The 20603-nt window shown below is 22.7% G+C and overlaps 4 protein-coding genes across 6 annotated transcripts in view; 3 read left to right on the top strand and 1 right to left on the bottom strand.

The window, feature by feature from the left end:
- Window positions 1-1052: 1052 nt before the first annotated feature.
- On the top strand, window positions 1053-3650 carry LOC126904775 (suppressor APC domain-containing protein 2). Its single transcript, XM_050684003.1, has 6 exons — window positions 1053-1524; window positions 1604-2140; window positions 2214-2296; window positions 2634-2780; window positions 2859-3086; window positions 3155-3650. Exons 1-6 carry the CDS (start codon window positions 1398-1400, stop codon window positions 3293-3295), a joined length of 1263 nt encoding a protein of 420 aa, XP_050539960.1. The 5' UTR covers window positions 1053-1397; the 3' UTR covers window positions 3296-3650.
- A 1851-nt stretch (window positions 3651-5501) lies between these two features.
- On the top strand, window positions 5502-8658 carry LOC126904782 (probable palmitoyltransferase ZDHHC24). Its single transcript, XM_050684014.1, has 2 exons — window positions 5502-6074; window positions 6225-8658. The coding sequence occupies exons 1-2, from the start codon at window positions 5819-5821 to the stop codon at window positions 6776-6778; spliced, it is 810 nt and encodes a 269-aa protein (XP_050539971.1). The 5' UTR covers window positions 5502-5818; the 3' UTR covers window positions 6779-8658.
- A 2043-nt stretch (window positions 8659-10701) lies between these two features.
- LOC126904774 (rho GTPase-activating protein 1) lies at window positions 10702-18129 on the bottom strand. Its single transcript, XM_050684002.1, has 10 exons — window positions 17800-18129; window positions 17155-17265; window positions 16464-16657; window positions 15630-15775; window positions 13134-13352; window positions 12503-12601; window positions 11675-11874; window positions 11400-11600; window positions 11076-11182; window positions 10702-11010 (listed from the first exon to the last, which is right to left on the bottom strand). The coding sequence occupies exons 1-10, from the start codon at window positions 17837-17839 to the stop codon at window positions 10840-10842; spliced, it is 1488 nt and encodes a 495-aa protein (XP_050539959.1). The 5' UTR covers window positions 17840-18129; the 3' UTR covers window positions 10702-10839.
- Window positions 18130-18257: 128 nt separating this feature from the next.
- The window catches only part of LOC126904778 (ADP-ribosylation factor GTPase-activating protein 1), a 5287-nt gene continuing 2941 nt past the window's right edge, over window positions 18258-20603 (top strand). Inside the window, exons 1-7 of one of the 3 annotated variants that reach the window (XM_050684009.1) lie at window positions 18258-18490; window positions 18556-18723; window positions 18928-19041; window positions 19111-19190; window positions 19265-19402; window positions 19503-19617; window positions 19678-19800. In XM_050684009.1, coding sequence (XP_050539966.1) covers window positions 18422-18490; window positions 18556-18723; window positions 18928-19041; window positions 19111-19190; window positions 19265-19402; window positions 19503-19617; window positions 19678-19800 — 807 coding nt within the window. In that variant the 5' untranslated portion in view covers window positions 18258-18421. Of the gene's footprint in view, window positions 18491-18555; window positions 18724-18927; window positions 19042-19110; window positions 19191-19264; window positions 19427-19502; window positions 19618-19677; window positions 19801-20603 lie in introns of all 3 variants that reach the window. The other 2 variants (XM_050684010.1, XM_050684007.1) reach the window with 2 other exon arrangements.

The raw sequence follows: 20603 nt of genomic DNA, 5'->3' as shown, positions 1-20603 counted from the left end.
TAGTACATAAAATAAGCTTTAATTTGATATATGTTTAAAGGACGCAGTCTTTCCGGAACATTTTCAAAAATTAAGTTGAAAAAGTTAGTTTTTGTAAAAAAGTTGCAATTTTAAATCCCCCCCCATGAGCAGGTTAAGTGTTAAATTTTCAAAAAAATTATATCAAATGAAAGGAAAATATCTAAGGTTTTAGTTTAAAAAAAAATTATGTTGATTTGTTGATTTTTGAAAAAGTTATGGAAGTTTTAAGAAAAAAAAGTGAAAAAAATGACAAAATTTGTCGATTTTTAAATTTGTAATTTTTTTGGATATTTCCCCCATTTGCGGGGAACGAGGGAAAATTTTTAAATTTTTAAGGGTAATGTCTTCAACTAGATACAATTTGTGATCTTTTGACGTATTGTTAAAAGAAATCGGTCCAGTGAGAGCTGAGAAAAAGTAGTGACAGACACAAAAAAAAAAAAAAATAAACACATCATGGTAAAATTAATACCTTCTCAGCTTCGCATCGAAGCTAAAACTAGTGATGGGCATTTTCGAATATTTTATCGAATAGTTTATTTTTAGCATAAACTATTCGAATAATTTATCGAATAGTTCTAGAAACTATTCGAATGGTTTTAAAAAATATTCGATTAGTTCTACCTAAAATTTTTATTGAGTACACTTAATTATAATAAGAAGATAATTGACAAATACTTAAAATAAATTATTATACAATTAATAATAGTAAAAATTAGTGATATTCAAATATTTTAAACTATGAAATTTATTTATTGAAACTATTCAAATTGTGTTTATACAACTGAATAGTTTTTAAAACTATTTGAATATATTGTGTAACTATCGAATATTTTTACTATTCGAATAGTTTTTGAATGACTATCGAATAGTTCGATAGTTACCATTCGATATTTCCCATCACTAAAAAAAAACGCATGGTATAATAAAATACCTATTCAGCTTCTCATTTCAGTACACTTTTTTTTAGATAAAATTAATAGCGCTATCTAGTTATCCACTAAATAGCAGTTTAATTTTTTTTAACGTGTATTTGTGTACTGATCTCTTAATGAGAGTTTGGATGGCTCTGTAGTCGATAGGTGTACCACACCTGTTGATAAAACACACATTTCATCTTAGTTGACATTTGCACTAGTAAAATTTCTTCGTGACTTTCTATTAATTCTTTCCCAATGACATAATTTTTAAATGTTTTTATAATACCCTTTAATAATTAATTGTTATTACTGGAAATATCTTGTTCATTTTGTCTCATCAACTATTTATTAATTATTATTATCCATAGAAAAAGTTAATAATTCCAACTATTATCTAGTAATTTTTTTTAACTTTGGTATGCTTTACTTAGAAAATATTTATTTAATTTAACTGCCATGACACCGACACATAATGATACTAAAAGTCCAACTACTGAAGGTTTACCAGCTAAATTTGTTCATTCAATGAGAACTCTGTTTGATATATTAGATGATAAACGAACGGGTTTTGTTAAATTTTCGGGTAATTATTTATAAATATTAAATGTCAGAGTAAATTAAATACTTTATAATCATTAATGTTTGTTTCATATTTTGTTTAGAAATTGAAACACGTTGGCAAGATGATGGAACCAAAGGATTACCAAAAGGAGTTTTAGATAGTCTTCGCAAAGTAACTCCACCTAATGGTCTATTATCTTTTGATAGATTCTGTACAGGTTTAAAAATGTGCTTACTACGTAACCAAATGGAAAATGGTTTTAGGGCAAATGACCCTTTGAGACCTCCTTCTGCTCCTCTTTTAGATGTAGATGTTAAGCCAAATATTCAATGGACTACAGGAAATATGGCTGCAATTAGACCTACTCAACAAAGAACCTTAAGTATGCCTCAATTGGCATTAGAGCGTAATAATAATAATATAAATAAAGAAGTCATTCAACAACAACCTAAATCTACATCATCACTATTTGGTCCTCCAAAACCTCCTAGAACTGCAGCAGGATTAGAACGTGGTGTACAATTAGCTTCCAATGATCGTAACATTGATAAAGCTGAAATAAGAACAGCATTACAAAATTGGCAGTTGGGAATATTATTAAATGATCAAAGTAGCTCAAGAAGTGAAAAACAATCAAGTAATTAATATATAGTAATATATAAATAAGTTGTTACTTATTTAGTTAATACCCATTATTTGTTTTATTTAAGATGAACAAACTTATAAAAGAATTAATCAGAGACGGAGGGAGCCTAGACGACATACATTACAAAGTGGAATTGATTATAACTTGGTAAATTTATTATCTATTATTACATTATATATTGATATGTGTGCATAAATATCAATATTGAATTATAATAAATAATATTATTTACAAATAACCTATAATTGTTATGTGAAAATTTAAAAAATTTCATCTAAAGACTGATAAATCTTTAACTATTTATTTATAATAATTTATAAGTATTTAAGTAAATTTTTAGGTACTCTTGCAGTGTCATATAAGTTTTATAAGTTATTTGTTTGCTAGGACATATACAATAAGTTAATATAATAAATTCAGAACAACTAAGATATTTTTACTGCAATATATAATAAAAATATATAATTGAATATTTACTGGTTAGTTGAAGAGAATGAAACAGATAGAACAAGAAAAAGAAGTTCTTGTGATTGGTCTTCAAGCAGTAGATAGAGCAAGAGATTGGTATCACAAACAAATAACTGTAGTACAAGAAAAGATGAAGTACCTTGGAAGAACAAATTTACATACTGTAATTAATTTTTAAATTTTAATACTAATGATAATAATTATCTTACAATTTTAATATTAATATTATTTAATAATTTAGCAAGATCAATGGACTGAAGCACAACAAGAACGTATTGAGTTACAAAGAGCTAGAGTATTAGAAGTTAATAGACATTTAGCAGCACTAACTGATGGAGGTGAAGGATGGAGTGGTTTGCCATTGCACATGAATTTAGCTGTGCATTCAGCAAATAGTTCCGGGCTTAATGTAAATCAAAATCCTCAAGTAATAGTTTCTTTAAAACATCGAAATCATGTTCTGACTGAGGTAATAATATATATTAGCAAATTATTTATTATTGAATGAAATTAATTGTTTTATCTGCATTATTGTAGGAACTTGGTCAAAAAAATGAAAGAATAACAATATTAGAAAGAGAAAAAGCAACACTTATTAGGGAACTATTTCAATCAAGATCTCAAGTTCCACAGAAAAGAATGGATATAAAATCTGGTAATCAACCATATGCACCTTAGAGTATTAATATTACTAATATAATTGCATTGGTAATTAGACAAAAAATTTTTTTTCTTTTAATCATCAAGTCATTTTAATAATTCATATTATCAAGTAAATAGTTTGTTTGTTAACATTTTATTTTAAAAGGATTATTTCTAAAACTATTACTGTAATAATGTCAATATTAAATAAATAACAACTTATATCAAGTTTCATTGTCGTCATAATATTTGAGTATTTTATAATAATTAAAAATAAGTTTTTTTGACATTTTTATGTAACACTATGCTAACTATAGTAAATTTAATTATTATTTAATGGTATATTTTTTATTTGGGATTTTTCTTACTTAGTCATAGTATGTATGAAATACTATATTAATTGGTAAAACAATTCAATTATTGTACACCTTTGATTATTACTGTGCAATATTTTTATATCCGTCCATGTTTCAATTTTTTATTTTTATATTGTTTAAATTGACTGTAAACTCAATACTTTAGGAAGATTTGTATCATTTACTTTTGCTAATATACAAATTTTCAAGTTATATTTTTTGATGATACATTATTTATTAAAAAGAATTTTTTTAATTAAAAAATATTAAAAATTAATCTAATAATTATTATTATTATTTTATTCTATCTAGTTTAACGTTGTTAAAAATGATTGTATGTTTATATTATTTATTATTCTTTTATTTAATTTTAAATTACATATTATATTTATTGTTAATATTAACTAATTAATTTGTGCCATACGTTTTATTACAATTTAGTCTGACAAGTTAAAGTTGATTTTTATTTACTACACTTATGTTATTGGGATAATGCAATATTTTATAAATATTTATATACTTTATTTGCATGTATTCATTTTATTTAAATGTTGATTATTATTATGTTGTTTTTTAAAAGTACCACTCATTAAAATGTTATAATGTTAATTACTAAATAATTTTAATCATTAATCATATATTTTTTATTGTCAATCAATTTTGTTTAATATAATACTGATTAATAGTATATGCAATAAATTTCAATATAATGTTATATATTTTTAAAATGGACAGTATACAATATAAAGTTACAAGTTTATAAGTATATTTTTTCAAATAAAATATACTACATATAATATTATTACTTGCTATTTCTTTGTTTTTTATTGGATTAAGTGTATTAACAATCTAATTAAAAATAATAATTTTTTGGCTATAAATTTTACCTTTCTCTGGAGATTTAAAGTAATTATTATTATAAAACAAATGAATACACAATTTTAATTAAATAAAAAATATTACCAGGTTTGAATCAAGAGACTTCACATATAAGTTAATGATTTTTTTTAATAATTCATAAAAATGGGCACAAAAATTGTGACTAAAAATTTATTTTTTTATTTGTTATGGGCCTAAGTATTCAATTCTGTAATATAAAAATTTTCATAAGTTTTAATTTGTTTTTACCTAATAGTGGTTTATTTGTTTACACAATATTTAAGTATTATATAATTATTTATTAAGTGTTCAACAATTTAATTTCATATAGTGTTGAATTCTGAATTTTTTTTCTAGAAAAGGTTCTAAGCATTGGTTTATTTATTATTAAATGAAACATCAAGTCCATTTTTGAAAATGGCTATATTATTGTCATCCAGAGATAGTGGCTCCAACCTCCTGAAGAATAATTAGACACAACACTAATTCTACCTTAATAATCAATTTTAGCTCTTAAATGATTAATCAAGACACAGAAATACCCACTCTCTCAATTGTGATAGTTACCAGAGATGAAATCAGTCATAATTATGTTTTTATAATAAATATAGTTCCCTCAGTAAACTAAAAAAAATTAAAATTGATATTTTATAGATAACATAAATAACAATTTTTATTTGTTTATATTAAGATCATAATTATTATTTGAAATGTGTGTAAAAAAGGAAAACTTTGGATGAAACACATAATATATAACGTTAATAATGACAAAAATTATTAGTAAATAACTTGAACTATTACAAAAAAATTACCATAGATAATATTTTACCTAAAATGGATTAAACTGGTTAATTTTTTAATCCATCTTATATTGTCTACTTGGAATATTAACAGATATATAATATATCTTTATACATAGGTATATAATATTCATTCGCTACAAAATATTGATAAATGCTAATACTTGATAACATTGTATTATATTTTTGTTAGTCTCTATGGTAACCATATGAATTTTAGTATTCTACAGCAGAGAATAGGTTTAACTTTTTTCTAATTATCTACGATTCAGTATCAAAGTTAATTATTTTATTTTTTTAGTTTATTAAGAAGTTCCATTGTGTTAGTTCAAATCTAAGAAAAATTGCATATTACTCTCTGGTTCAATTATTGCTTCTTTCAACCATAAAAAAAAATAATTGAATAATGGCTCTTTTAATTTCTAAAATAATATTTTTCTGAATAAAATAATGTTATTAAATGCTTTAATGATTTTAATGCTAAAAAATGATTAATTTAAATTATTTCGAACATTATTTGAGAAATGTTACTAAAAAAAAAAACTATGGAAGTATTTTTATTTTTGTTTTTCACCACGTCTATAATTATTTATTATTGTCTTAATGTGTTCTGCATATTCCCAGATTTGTACAAATCATATGTATCGTTTGATTGTATTATACACGTTTTGATTACAACTTATGGTTTGTTTAATATTTTGACAAATTTCATTGTTATGACTTTTGTTGATTCATCAGTAATTGAACATAGAACAAGAAAATTAGAAAAAATCAAAACAGGTAAGATTCGTGATTACTACTATCCTAAGGTCACTAGTAAAATGTTTTAAATTTTATTATTACAGGAACAATCTTTTTTTTTTGATGATACTGTATAATTGAAAACTGAATTCTAACTGTGATAATATCATACCATTATTTTAATTACAGATTCAATTTACTGTAATATATGTCAATGTACTATGCCACCAAGAAGTTGGCATTGTGATGAATGTAATGTTTGCATTCTTACAAGAGATCATCACTGTTCATTTAGTACAACATGTATTGGTCATTACAATCGTCGATATTTTGTTTGGTTTTTGGCTTACTTAACTGTTGGAAGTATTTATGAGATAGTTTTGATTGGATATTACATTTATAAAAATATTCCTATTCAAATCTTTGATTTAATCTTTTTAGCCCCTGGAAATGTAATATTTTTTAAAATAACCAAAAGTCAAGTATTTGTTAGTCTTTTTATGTTAAACCTCATATCTGTTGTTATCTCATCTTTATTACTAAAGTATCATATTGAAAAATTATTGTATGGTCTTTTAAGTTATGAAAAAAAAAAAAATTATGATTACGGTTTAATTGTTAATTTAAAAATAGTTTTTGGTGAACGTTGGTTTATTACTTGGATATCTCCATTTATAGATTCTAGTTTACCTAACGATGGATTTACTTGGAAAATATTAGGTTGTCATGATAAAGTACATTAATTTTAAGTTAAATATTGAATTTTTTAGAATAGAACTAAAATTTTCTATGCATTATTAATTATGAACGTATGTAAACATTTGTATTATTTGTGATTTTATTATACAATATGAGACTATTTTGTTTATTTGCTAAGAAGGTAAAGACTAATAAATAATAGCAGTGTTAATTTTTTTTTGCTATTTATCTATTAAAGCAGGGATTTTGACTGAACCAAGACTCTGTTCCAGGAATAAACTAAATTATGTTAATATAATTTATTTTTATTTGTATGATTTGTACTATAAATAAAATTATTTTTCAAAATTGTCAAAAAAAAAAATTATTCAAGAACTTATAATTAAGAATCAAGTTTAACAAATTAAGTTTTATAACAAACCCAATCAAAAACGGCTCTGTTTAGTTTCACAGAGTTTGCTAAGTAACCAATATCTATCAAAGAATTAAGTGTTCTGATCACAAATCATGATAAGCATCTTATAAAATGTGCGCTGAAACTTTTTATTCATAAAACAATTTTAAAAATATGTAAAATAATCAAACTACTTAAAGATCATCCTACTTTTCAATACTTGGATAATAAATAAATCTCTATTTTCAGTTCTGAAACAATAGTTTCATTCATTTCAAGTCTTCTATGTTTTAAAGGGTACATATTGTTGATTTTATGGTTTGATTAGATGTCTTGTTATATAAATAATAAAATCCATTCTTTGAAAAAATACTTTCGTTTTGCTAATATTATGGTTAGTATTTTTGTTTTATTATTAAAGGGATATAAATATATAACTTGTTTTTGCTTTTTTGAAAAAAGAACAAAAATTAACTCCTACTGATTTTACCATGTACCCTTTCTATGGAGCTGGCATGGAGCAAAAGTATGTTAGTGCCTAAAATCATGTTAAGTAATTGCATTTTGTTTTTATATTCTATATGAAATCATGTTGACTAGTACATTTTGCGTAATCAAACTATCCTAATAAAATTGTTTAAAAATACGTTATACGATGTATTCGTTTACTACTTTTGTTTATTTTGTTTCTATGACATCAGGTTTACTTTTCTTAGTTTATACCATTATGATCTATCATGATATTTGGTCTACTCTAAAATATATATTTATACGATTTTTGTGGTATAATAAATTATCTAATTTTTGTCTTTACATTGTGAAACAATATAACATGTAGTTGATGCATAGTCAATAAATTAATCAGAATCAAATGTCAAAAATGAAGTAAAAATAGTAAGGATGATATTTTTTCACGTTATTAAATATTATAGAAAATAATCATGAAATAATAGTTAATTTTAATAAGTTGACTTTTTGTAAATTGGACATTTTCTAGTTAAAAGTAGATGATAAGGCCTCTAACCAAAAGTATGTACATTATTAGATATTCAGTGTGCTTTAATTTTGATGGTTATTTGTTAGTTTTTCTTTACAAATTAAATATCGTAATGTTTTGTGTAAAATATAATACATGAATATTATTTTTTTTAAACTGTTAAAATTTTAATATTTTAATCTACGCAGAAGTTGTTTGTTTTTATATTTTATATTGAATATAAATAAATAATGTGATGGCTTTAGTTTTTTTTGTATTAATATAATTGTATATAATAATCATAAAGAATTGGCATAATATGGTAGTTTTAAAAAGATCTAATTATCTATCATTAGGTTCAACAATATATTCAAAAATGATTCACTAGTTTGGACCGATGTTTTCCTCGCAAATATATTAACTCTTTAGTACGTATTTAATTAAAAAATTTTTCATTATATATAAGAAAGAAAAACCGCATACTATGATTAGCTTTTTATTTGGTATTTTTATAATTCTACAATTAATTAAACAATAAAAAGGTATTTAGTTTACTTCTGTTGAATTTTTTATGTTTATAATTATTCAAATTAAGAAAAATCTTCTTTAAACGAGTTAAAAAATTAATTTTTATTTACAGAGATAGATGTATTATATATTTTCAAGCTGTTAGCGAACCATAAATATTTTTAAAAATAAATTTTTATATCTGTTGTATATACTGCTAAAATATAATGTGGTATCGTATGATATATTCCCGTAAAACAACAGTTGTTTTTTATAAAACGTTCTAGAATGTTTTTTTTTATAAATTGGGTTAAAAATAATAAAACTAAATTATAAATTTTACAGAAACAATACGAAATATTTTTAAAAAGTTAGTAACAATATTTTTTGTCAATAAGCACAATTTAAAGATGTCTATTCAAATTTTTGAGTCCCTTTAATATATCCTTACGTAATATTTAGGAAAACAAATTATATTCATTAATAAGTATGTCTCTTATGTCTTGAAAAGTAATAATAAACGTTTGAAGGCTTAATGTGAACTATTATGTAAAATATGAATTAAAAATGTAAACACTTTTTGTAAAAGATATTTTTACGATGGCAACATCATAAAAATAATCGTTGATATATCAAATTCACAAAAAAAAAAATTAATGCAATGTTAACAATGATAATATACTTTACTGTTTACAAAAATCAAGGATAAGTTAAATAATATACAATATAAATAAATATTAAATATAAGATATTACTTTTATCTACAAATTATTTGACCAGATAGCAGGTATTTTAAATTTTATAATAAGGTAACATTCAATAATCAATTTCATAAAAATAAAAAATAATACTAGAATAATACTAGAATAATACACAAAATCTTTGGTAAATAAGTATGACATAATAAATGTCAGTTACAAATATCCAATAATGTTAATCAATTTTGCAACATGTATCATTATTTTATGCTCAATAATAACATATTTATATACTAAATTCTTAACAAATATTGATTTTTATCATTCATTAATACTTATTCAATCAATACATAAAACATTTTGAAAAATTATTTAAGATTTAGATTTTACATAAAAAGAAAATTATTTGCATTTCACAGTTAATGAATTTACTTGAAATGTTAACTAGTAAACCATTTTCAAAAATGTCAGTACTTGTCACATTATAAATTTTAATAATTTTGCTGAGGAATCAAAATGTAGGCATTTGAATTTATAGATAAATATTTCAATACAAGTGAATACTTTTTTAAAAGTGATTTTGAAGGAAATTAAGGTATTTAAATGTTTAACTATAAGTCTGGAATGTTTTTATTACTATAACCATAACTATTATGTTATTCAATAGTTTAACAAATACTGAGTTATCTCAAAATATGAATACACTTATCAATTGGATAGTAATATAGATAAGTGTTCTATATTTTTATTTAACATAGTATTTTGTTAAAAACTTATTATTAAAATCAATAATTATTATTATATATTATTTATTATTATTGCTATATTTTAATTTTAATAAATATTTGATAATACTTTATCACTATTGTTAAAATATTAAAAAAAAAAAAACTAATATATATATACATATAATACTAACATATTAAATTACAAATAAAAATATTAATGCAAATGTTTTGATAATTCATTCTTATCTAGTTCATTTATACATTAAATTGAAATTATAATTAGTAGTATTATTTACTTTTTGTAGAGCTTTACACCACTATTTTATGATTTTAGTTTGTTTTTAATTACAATGTATGCATAAACAAAAAATATTATATTATATCACAACCTTCTACAAATAAGTTTTTATATTTTTTGTTCATAAAAATAAATTAATAAATAGTTAAGCCATTGATTGAATTTTAGCTATATTACTGTGAAAAGTGAAAATGAATTAATTTTTGTACTCATTAAAAAATTTAGATAGATGAAAAACATTTATCTTATTTAAAATTTACTGGTTACTTTAAAATATGCGAGGGAACTGTGTGTGTTATAAAGTATTGAAATCTTTTTTAACTAATAATAAAATTTATCATTAAATATATAAAATCATTAAAAATATAATAAAACTAATTAAAATGATATATTATGGAATTACTATGTCAAAGTTACTGATTAGAAAAATATTACAATGATTTAATAATCAAATAAATAAATTGATTGATAAGTCCTGTAATTCATAGATTATGTGTAGAGGAGTTATATAATAAAAATTTGATCATGATTTACAAGCACAAAATCAGTAAATGCATTAATTGGCCCTATTGCAGCTAATGATAGTTGACTACTAGGACTACGTACTAAATTTGGACCAAATACTACAGCAAGGTTAGACGATGTCATTTTATTTAAATCGCACCTGTCCATTACCTAAAATTATAATGTATTTTCAGTCATCATATTCTAAAATTTTTATAGAAATTTAATATACTAACCTTTGATAAAAAATTGATCAAATATTTAAGTAAATGATAATTGTCAAGAGGTAATTTTTCTAGAATCAAGATTTTTACTTGTCTTGGTCGTTCTTCTTTGGGGAGAGCTAAAAAAAATGTATTATGGCTTAATATTTTAAATACTGCACAATATAAAATAATGTTTTAATTTAAAATAAAAGTATAATTATTGTGTTCTATGTTATTATTCTAATTTATTATAACAAAAGCCTTGAACCAAATTAATCTAATAAAAAATATTTCTATAAATTATAAATTCTATAACTTAAAATATTGTATATTAAAATTATTTTAATTACTTACATTGAAATTGAGTTATTTCATCAAACAAATCAAATGTCATTAAAGGTTCTTCTAGTTCTCTTAAAAATGTTTTTAATAAAACAGCTGCAAGATGTACATCATTCCCAAAGTCAACTAATTCACCAAGATTAATTCGGTTTTGCAAATCTCTGACTTGAATAACATTAGCAGATCGTCTGAATAAACCTTCTGTTTCTAAAGCTAATAATTGAAAAAAATAATTAATTAATATATATATATATATATAGAAATTATATTTTCTAGTTTAAATTTACCATCAGGTTGACTTAGATACTCAATACATTTTCGAACTACAGGAGGAATAATTTCATCATTATTATTTGCTTTAATAAATTGTAAAGAAACACCAAACTGTTGTGTAGCCAATGGTTCAGGTTTAACTTCAGCTTCTAGTTCCATATGTTGAGGCAAAACCTTACCTTTATTTAGTTTTCGCATTAATTGTTGATCATGCCTGTTGTAAAAATGTAAATAACAATAATTAAAAAGGTATATATTATTATAAATTACTTGTTTCTAAGTAATTTATAATAAGTCAAATCAAATTTCTTAAAAATAAGTAATATTTATCTATTGTTATTAGTTGGTAGAATTGAACTTATTTGTAAGATATATAATTTATTTAATTATTGATTAAATTACTTATGAAAGGTTTTTATTTAAAAAACATATAAAGAGTGTTCAATAAGTACTTTCTGTATAATTTATTTTATCATATTATATATTATATAGACTGTATTAAAATATTTATAGTAATATATATTTTGTTAGATTTCACAATGATTAATTTTATTTAAAATAGCAGTGCATAATTTCTATGGTAATATAAAAATTTAAAGTTGGGATCAAAAAAATTATTGCTTAGACTAGAAGAAATTAAAACACAATTGAAAGAAACATAATCACTGCTTAAATATTTCATAAATGTATATATTATTTTAATTATAACACTGTTTATTATAGATAGGGTATTTTATAAATTTGCACCCTTGTATTGTAGATGGTATGTAAGCAACTATTTTTGTCTCATTGTTGACTACTCAAACATAATGGTTTCCAAAAGATTAAATGATACAACTTACTCTAAAACAGAGAAAGGAATGTTTAATTGATCTAAGTCTAAATATTGTTTCAACTCTTGTAAATGATTAACATACATAATTTTTTTTCCAAATTTTGCACTAGAAAATTATATTATAGAAAAATTAGTACATTAATTATTTTATATAATTAAATTAAAATATATGTTGTAATATTTCAAAAGAACATATATCAATTTTTTTTACTTCTTCTGTTAAAATTTCATTAAAATTAAGATAGGATTAAAAATTTCTCAAACAGATAAACTTACAATAGTTCCAGGTTTAAAGTAAAAAAAAAAAAAAAAACTTAAATTGATTATGTTTTATCAGTTTTCATATACTTATGAATACAAAAATGATTTATTTTTCCAAAAGATCTAATAAAACTTAAATTATATCTATGCAGATTAGTAAGAAATTATATATTTTTAATTATAATTTAATAGCAATGGGTAATGTGTGATATTTTTACTGCATATTTTAGAAAATAAAGTTAAAGTTGGTGTGAGCATAATCATTGTAAATAAGTTAAGAAAAATCTAAATTCAATAAATTTTTTTTGACATATATACTTAAACCTGCTATTTCATAAAAAATATTTGTTTAATTTTAATATAATATCAAATATTACCTGATGACAGCTTTAAATAGTTGCCATACTACTTTAATAAAGCTTGTTGGATGTACTAAATATAGAGCTTTTAGATTTTTTTTATATTTTCTATCAAATGCTCGATATGCTTGCCACAGCCATGACAGTGTTGGTTTATTTTTACTAGTTAATCCATGATGAAAATAAACTAAGCTATAATCTTGTTCTACAAATTTATCCAATGTATACATTAAGTATCTAAAAATTATTTGAAAAATGAATAAAATTTAAGCTATATTAAGATTAAAATACTACAGTTAACATGAGAAAAAATGATTTTAAAATTTTATTACTTTCAAAATCAAAATTTTTTTATATTTTATAAAGGTAATACAGTTAAAAGTACAAATATAATTTATTAATGTGCTAATAATATTAAATTGAAGGATTGCAATTTAAAATATGATAAAAGGTCATATATTACCAAATTTATTTTGACTTTATTTCTTTAAATGAGATTGAAAGTAAATTTACTTAACTTATATTAAAGTACTTTCTATACATATATAGAGTGGTCCATGATGTTTTGTGAAATTAAGAACTTTTGATCCAGCAAATATTTTGCATTACTTTTTTTTTTTTAAATTTTTAAATTACGTTAAAAGCATATTTTTGCTTTGATGCAAAGCTGAAAAGGTATTAATTTTACTATGATTTTTATTTTTTTTGTGTCTGTGAACGCTCAATATCAGCTCTCACTGGACCGATTATTATGAACAATACGTCAAAAGATCACAAATCGTATCTAGTCGAAGATATTACCCTCAAAAATTGAAAAAAATTCCCTCGTTCCCCGTAAACGGGAGAAATACACCAAAAAATCGCTAATTTTCGACATTATTTCAATTTTTTTTACTTAAAACTGCCATAACTTTTTTAAAAATGATCAAATCAATATAATTTTTTCATGAGAAATAGTATTTATATACATCTTTCATTCAACATACTTTTTTTTTTAAATCGGACCATTTCCTTATATACAGGGGGAGGGTCAAATCTAAAAAATGCATGTAGAAAGTAGAATTTTTTCAACTTAACTTTTGAAAGTGTTCTGGAAAGTCTGACACTTTTCTATATATATCTTAAATTAAAGCTAATGTAATATTATATATAATGTAAGTTTCCTGACTGCATATTAATCCTAACGACACAATTTTTGTAATTCTCATTAAATTTCCGATTTAATGATGTCAATTTGAAACTTGAAAATTGAGCTAAAAGTTATGGTAATAAATAAATTTTTTTTTGGTTTTAAACTTTCACAAAAATCAACTTTAAAGGNAAATTTTTTTTTGGTTTTAAACTTTCACAAAAATCAACTTTTTATTAAAAATATAGGTTAAATATGTTATTTTTCTTATTTTTAATATATTAATAATCAAAATCTGTATTAATTTAAAACAATTTTTTTTTGTTCTTAATTATTTTTTTATACATAAATACTTATTTTTTAATAATAAGTAATAATATTAAAGCTTAGATGTGATAGAAAGTCTGATTGCACATTTGAAAACATCACGAAAAGTTGATTTAGAAAAGTATATTTCTGTATCTGATGAAAATTCCTTGTAGTCCAGTATATTAAACATATTAGTTTGTTATAAGTAACAAAAATTTTTTTTATTGTAAAGTATTGCATTAAATTAAGCCCTTTAAATTTTAAAAGTAAAGAAATCTATAACTACTTCATTAATTTTATAATATCTCCGTCAAAATTAAGTTATTAAATTATTGAAAATCAATTTTGTACTAAACTTAATTACTATTTATTTCTATATTATAATTATAAATAAAATAACTTATCAGGATAAAATTAAGGAAATAAGAGTTATTGTTGTTTTTAAAATAATCTACCAATTTATTAAAATTAAACACTATCTGCAGAATTGCATCAAAGTGTTTTTTATAATAAAGATTTTAATCACTGCCAGATATCATCTATACTTGTCCCAACTTTACCACGTCCATACTGTGCCGCAACCCCACTGTGCTTCCGTTTTTTATTAAAAATTTCTTTAAATACTATTTAAGCAAAGTGTAAGAATACATAAATTATTTAAAAAAAAAAAAAAGTATGCAAAATATTTAGTAGAGCAAAAGTTGTTACTAGATATGTGAAATATAAGCCATTCTGTATAAGGTTTCTTGAAAGCTTTGTATTTTTTTTTGGTACAAAATTTTTCTATTAGATCATTTTAAAATAAATTAGCTAACAATAGCAAATTATGGAATGTAGTAGGATTGACTTCAAATTTGTACCAGATATAAAAAATTAGTAGCCTTAGCTTTAGTGTGAGCTCACAAATGGGTGATCATAGTGAGATTTAACAATAACACAAAGCATTATGCACCAAGAGCAAAAGGCAATCGGAAATCACTTTATTTAAGTAATTGGATGAGTCTGAAGAAAAAAATGTATACATATTTATTTATAAAATAGAATTTTAACAGTTTATAACTGATCACAAAACAAACCTCAATAATCTAGGATGATCAACTTCTTTATTACAAGGTAATTTACAAGCTGAAACCACAATAATTTTACGTCCCACAGCATCGTCACCAACTACATCAACCACACCATATTTTGCAACATCGCTAAAATCTTCTTCTTCCTTTGACTAAAATAATTAAAATAAGATTAAACTTATTATTGCATTCAATTTATTTATTCCTATAAACTACTAGAAATATTTTTAATGGATTGTCAGTGTGTCGTTATAATTTATACAATAAATAAATGCAAGACTCATAGTTTTTAGTCAAAAACAACTTTAATGGCTAAACAGCATCCTTTTTTTTGCTAATTTCTTTTTTACAGGTTCCAATAAATTACCAGATTAGATCAGTTGGTTAGAAATAGTGATCTTGTTATTATGTTAAAAAATATTAAGATTTATCCCTTTTGATATCCTTATCTATTTTAAGATACGGATGACAATTTAGAAATTTTAAAGAAATCAGAAATAATAAAAATAGTTTTATTTTTGTAAACAAAACAAATCATTTAGAAAAAATTTAGCCATTCATGAACTTGATTATTTTATTACATTAAATCATGCTGAACTATGTTATGTATAAAACTAAAAGAAGCACAAACAAACTATACTTAAAGGTTAGCCAAGTCAATTAGTAGCATAAAAAACAGCCCAGTCAAGATCCACATCATGATTTTTATTAAACTAGTATTGATAAATTAAATACAAGTTCATTTTCTGTTTCAGCTTAAATCATTAGTAAATGAATAAAAAATTAATTGTTTTAAGAAAAAAAAAAAAAATGAAAATTTAGAATTTCAAAGAGACTTACATCATCAGCTTCCAATTCATCCATCAAATTTCCAGTAATTTTATTACTGAATGTGGTAATTCCCTCTACAAGTTGTGGAGCATTAACAAGTTCTTCTTCAAAATTTTCTTCTATAGTACCATCAGAAACAGGAGATTCCATGTAATCTAAAGTTCCTCCAGTTCCATTTAGATTAGCCAATGATTTTTCTAAATCTATAAAAATAAATCTTTTTTAATTTGATTTAGTAGAACTTTAGTAGGTTAAAAACCTAAGATAATTTATTTTGTTTCTCTACGAAATCTATACTGTCAGAAAGAAAAATTATAGAATACTCAAACAATTTTTCTATAATTTAAATTTATGATAACTTGATTTTTACAATATTTATTTTAATATCTAATTAAATTGTAAAAGAATGTCAAACCTGATCACTTTTATTGTATTTATTATTATAATAAAAATAAAATTTGTTCTATAAGTGTAATCAGAAAATTATAAAGGTTTTTCATATTAATATAAAAGATCTTAATTATTTTTAAAGAACAATTTTTAAATTATATGATGTATTTAATACATTCAAATACACATTAAATGAGTAATATACAGAAATATCAGACTTTTGAGAGAAGCTTTTTAAATAATAAATAGCTTTACCTATTTTGTATATAAATTGTATTAATTACAAATTTTAAACATGATTATTAATTACCAATATCTGCCGATGGACTTTGAAGTTCAGTATCATCAAATTCTAAATTTGGTTCATAATCATGATAATCCGAAAGACTAGGATAAGGTTCTTCATTATCATTCAATGTCACTAAAAATTAATACACAATGTTAATATATCTATATCAATATAGCAATAAAAATAATTGAGCACTAAATATAAAATTAAAGATTAATTTTATAAAATACATGGTTCGTTAATTCATATAATAAATAAGAAATTAAAATTTTTTCCATAAAACCATGAAATTAACTTTAGAAATAATTAAAAACATTTTTCATTTACATTAATAGAAGCGAGGATCAATAACTACTGTAAAATTAGTGCTACATTTCACTTTAAATAGAAAAATATACCAAAATAGAAGTTCCCAAAATTGTATAAAAAAAATATATTAAGTTAATAATAAGTACATACATATTATAATAATATTAAGCTAAAAAATACTTGTAAAAATATTTGCCAGAACTTGAAGCATATAGAAAATAATATTTACAGTAAAATTATTTTAAAAAATTAATACATAGATAATGAATTTTATTTTCTATTGATTTATAAATACTAACACCTTACTTAGTAAGTTAATATTTTGAAAATATTAAGTAGTAATTTAAATCAAATTACCTGGAAAATATTTACTGGAAGGTTGAACCCTAGGGTCCATGATGCAGTAGTTTATTAAAAGAGATTGCTCGTACTGAGCAATTTCTCAAGAACGTAAATACACTCTAAATTATCTCATACTGTTAATTGGACTGTGAATGTTAGGCGAAAAAATATTTGATAGTCGATACATAAAATAACTAAACAAACTAGACTGTTGAAAACCTGTAACTAATGGGTAGTGGAGCTTGAATTTTTTTTAGAGCGAAATAAATAGAACGAAAATAATGAAAACTACAGGAATGAATCATAGTTAGTCAACGCGATACTGTAACATAAAATTGTAAAGCAAAATATATATAATGTAAACATAAAACACCTGTTTTCCGCCATGGTTCGTTTTGTGATAACATTATATTTTGATAAAGAATTAGATAACATTAAAATTGTGTAATAAGAATCGACACGTCATATCAGTTACTTTATTTCCAGTAGTAGTAATATAAAATAAATTGTTGTTTTTAAATTAGAAATATATTTCTAAATAATGTTAGAATAAAGTATACTCTGTAAATATTTTTTGTATAAAATTTACTTGAGATAGTCTAATTAAAGTGTAACAAATTTTAATTGTTAAATTAAAATGAGTAAAAATTTAACAAATAAAACTCCTAGGATTCTTCAGGAGCTCATGATGCAACAAGATAACTCAGTAAATAACATTATTTTTCATTAATAATTTAAAAATAATTACTAAATATATTTCATAAATTAAAGAAATGTTTTGAGTGTGGAACACATAACCCACAATGGGCTTCTGTATCATATGGTATATGGATATGTCTAATGTGTTCTGGCAAGCATAGAGGTCTTGGCGTCCATCTTTCATTTGTGAGATCTATTACTATGGATGCTTGGAAAGACTTAGAACTTGAAAAAATGAGAGTGAGTAATGTTTAAACTATATAGTTAGGCGTTTAAGTTTTGATAAATATTTTGAGAGTTGAAATAAATATTTTTGTTGGCAACACACATTTATAAATTTGATTTATTAATTAAAGGTCTAATTTAATAAAATCTTTTGTGATAATTTTTCAACATTTTATAAAAATAGATATCTACAAGTTTAATTTTAATATATGTCTATAGGTGGGTGGTAATAAAAATGCTAAGGAATTTTTTGAATCTCAGTCTGACTGGAATAATTCAATGTCAATTGAACAAAAATACAATACTAAAGCAGCAGCATTGTATCGTGACAGGGTAACTAAAAAGTGTTTTATAAACCTGATAATTTGAAAAGCAATTTTTAAATTTATTTATTATTTATAGATTTTATGTTTAGCAAAAGGTCAAGTTTGGAATCCTTCCACATCATCTGCAAAAGATTATTTTGTTGATTCTACAAAAATGTAATAATAATAATTTAAAAAAAATTTAATCAGTTTTTTGTATTAAATATTTTTATTGAAATTTTTTTTGGTAGGAAAATTAGCCATCCACAAACGTATAGCTATAATGAATTACCTAATAACTACAACACCACAAATTCAGGGTATCAAAATGATGCTACATTAAGTCAAAATATTAAAGATGAAAAAGAAGCATATTTTGCTAGAAAACAGTATGAAAATGCTTCTAGACCAGAGTTAATAATTAAAAATTAAATTATTATATTGTAGTTTACTTCTCAATTCTTAAACATAATTATTAAATATTTTCAGTCATGTTCCTCCAAACCAAGGTGGTCGATATTCTGGATTTGGAAATACTATTGATCCTCCACCTAGAAGCCAATCTCAAGATCTTCTAGAAACTGCAGTATCATCATTTTCAAGTGTAATTTCAATATTAATTTAAATAATAATCATAGTTTATTATTTCCTATAAATTGTATAGGGTTGGTCTTTGTTTTCCTCATCAGCTTCCAAGATAGCCTCTCGTGCAACTCAGGGTGCCATAAAAATTGGTGGCATAGCTACACAAAAGGTATCAGATATAACCACTGACATTAGTTCAAAAGTAAGTTGCATGGAAATGCTGTATAGTTTAATTTTATTGAAATTATTCTTATTGTTTTTTATTAAAAAACTTCACTTTTTGCTGTAATGTGATGTTTAAATCATTAATTAATAATTAATTTCTTCATTTTAAAAATAAGAGGAGTTTAAATATTAGTTTAAAGTTTTTCATTTCAATTGTCTAAATATTAGAATATTAGATTTAAACTAAAAAAAATCTTTATAAAATAGTAGTTAGTTATTTTTTCATTAAATATTGGAATGTAAAATAATGAACTTTGTTTTTTTTAGTATCATAATTCTTATCTATCTTAATCTCCTTAAATATTGATACTTAAGCACAAAGGTTTTCATTTATGTAATTGGCATTTTGATAAACAATTAATTAGATTTTATCAATAAAAATTAAGATAATTAATATTTAGTTTGGTGTTTCTATTAAAATAAATAATTTTCATTTAACATAATATATTTTAAAACAATATTTTTAGCTTCGATGCGAAGCTAAAAAGGTATTGGTTTTACTATGATGTGGATTTTTTTTTTGTGTCTTACCACTTTTTCTCAGCTCATACCGAATCAATTTCTTTCAACGATACGTCAAAAGATCACAAATCGTATCTAGTCGAAGACATTATCCTCAAAAATTGAAAAAATTCCCTCGTTCCCCGTAAATGAGGGAAATCTCCAAAAAAAAATTACAAATTTAAAAATCGCTAATTTTAGATATATTTTTAATTTTTTAGCTTCGATGCGAAGCTGAGAAGGTATTGGTTTTACTAAGATGTGTTTTTTTTTTTTTTT

The sequence above is a fragment of the Daktulosphaira vitifoliae genome, unplaced genomic scaffold (assembly GCF_025091365.1).
Source record: "Daktulosphaira vitifoliae isolate Bord-2020 unplaced genomic scaffold, ASM2509136v1 Scaffold_4, whole genome shotgun sequence".
Taxonomy (NCBI): Eukaryota; Metazoa; Arthropoda; class Insecta; order Hemiptera; family Phylloxeridae; genus Daktulosphaira; species Daktulosphaira vitifoliae.
The sequence above is the reverse complement of the archived record's forward strand: the minus strand, read 5'-3'. Positions and strand labels throughout refer to the sequence as shown.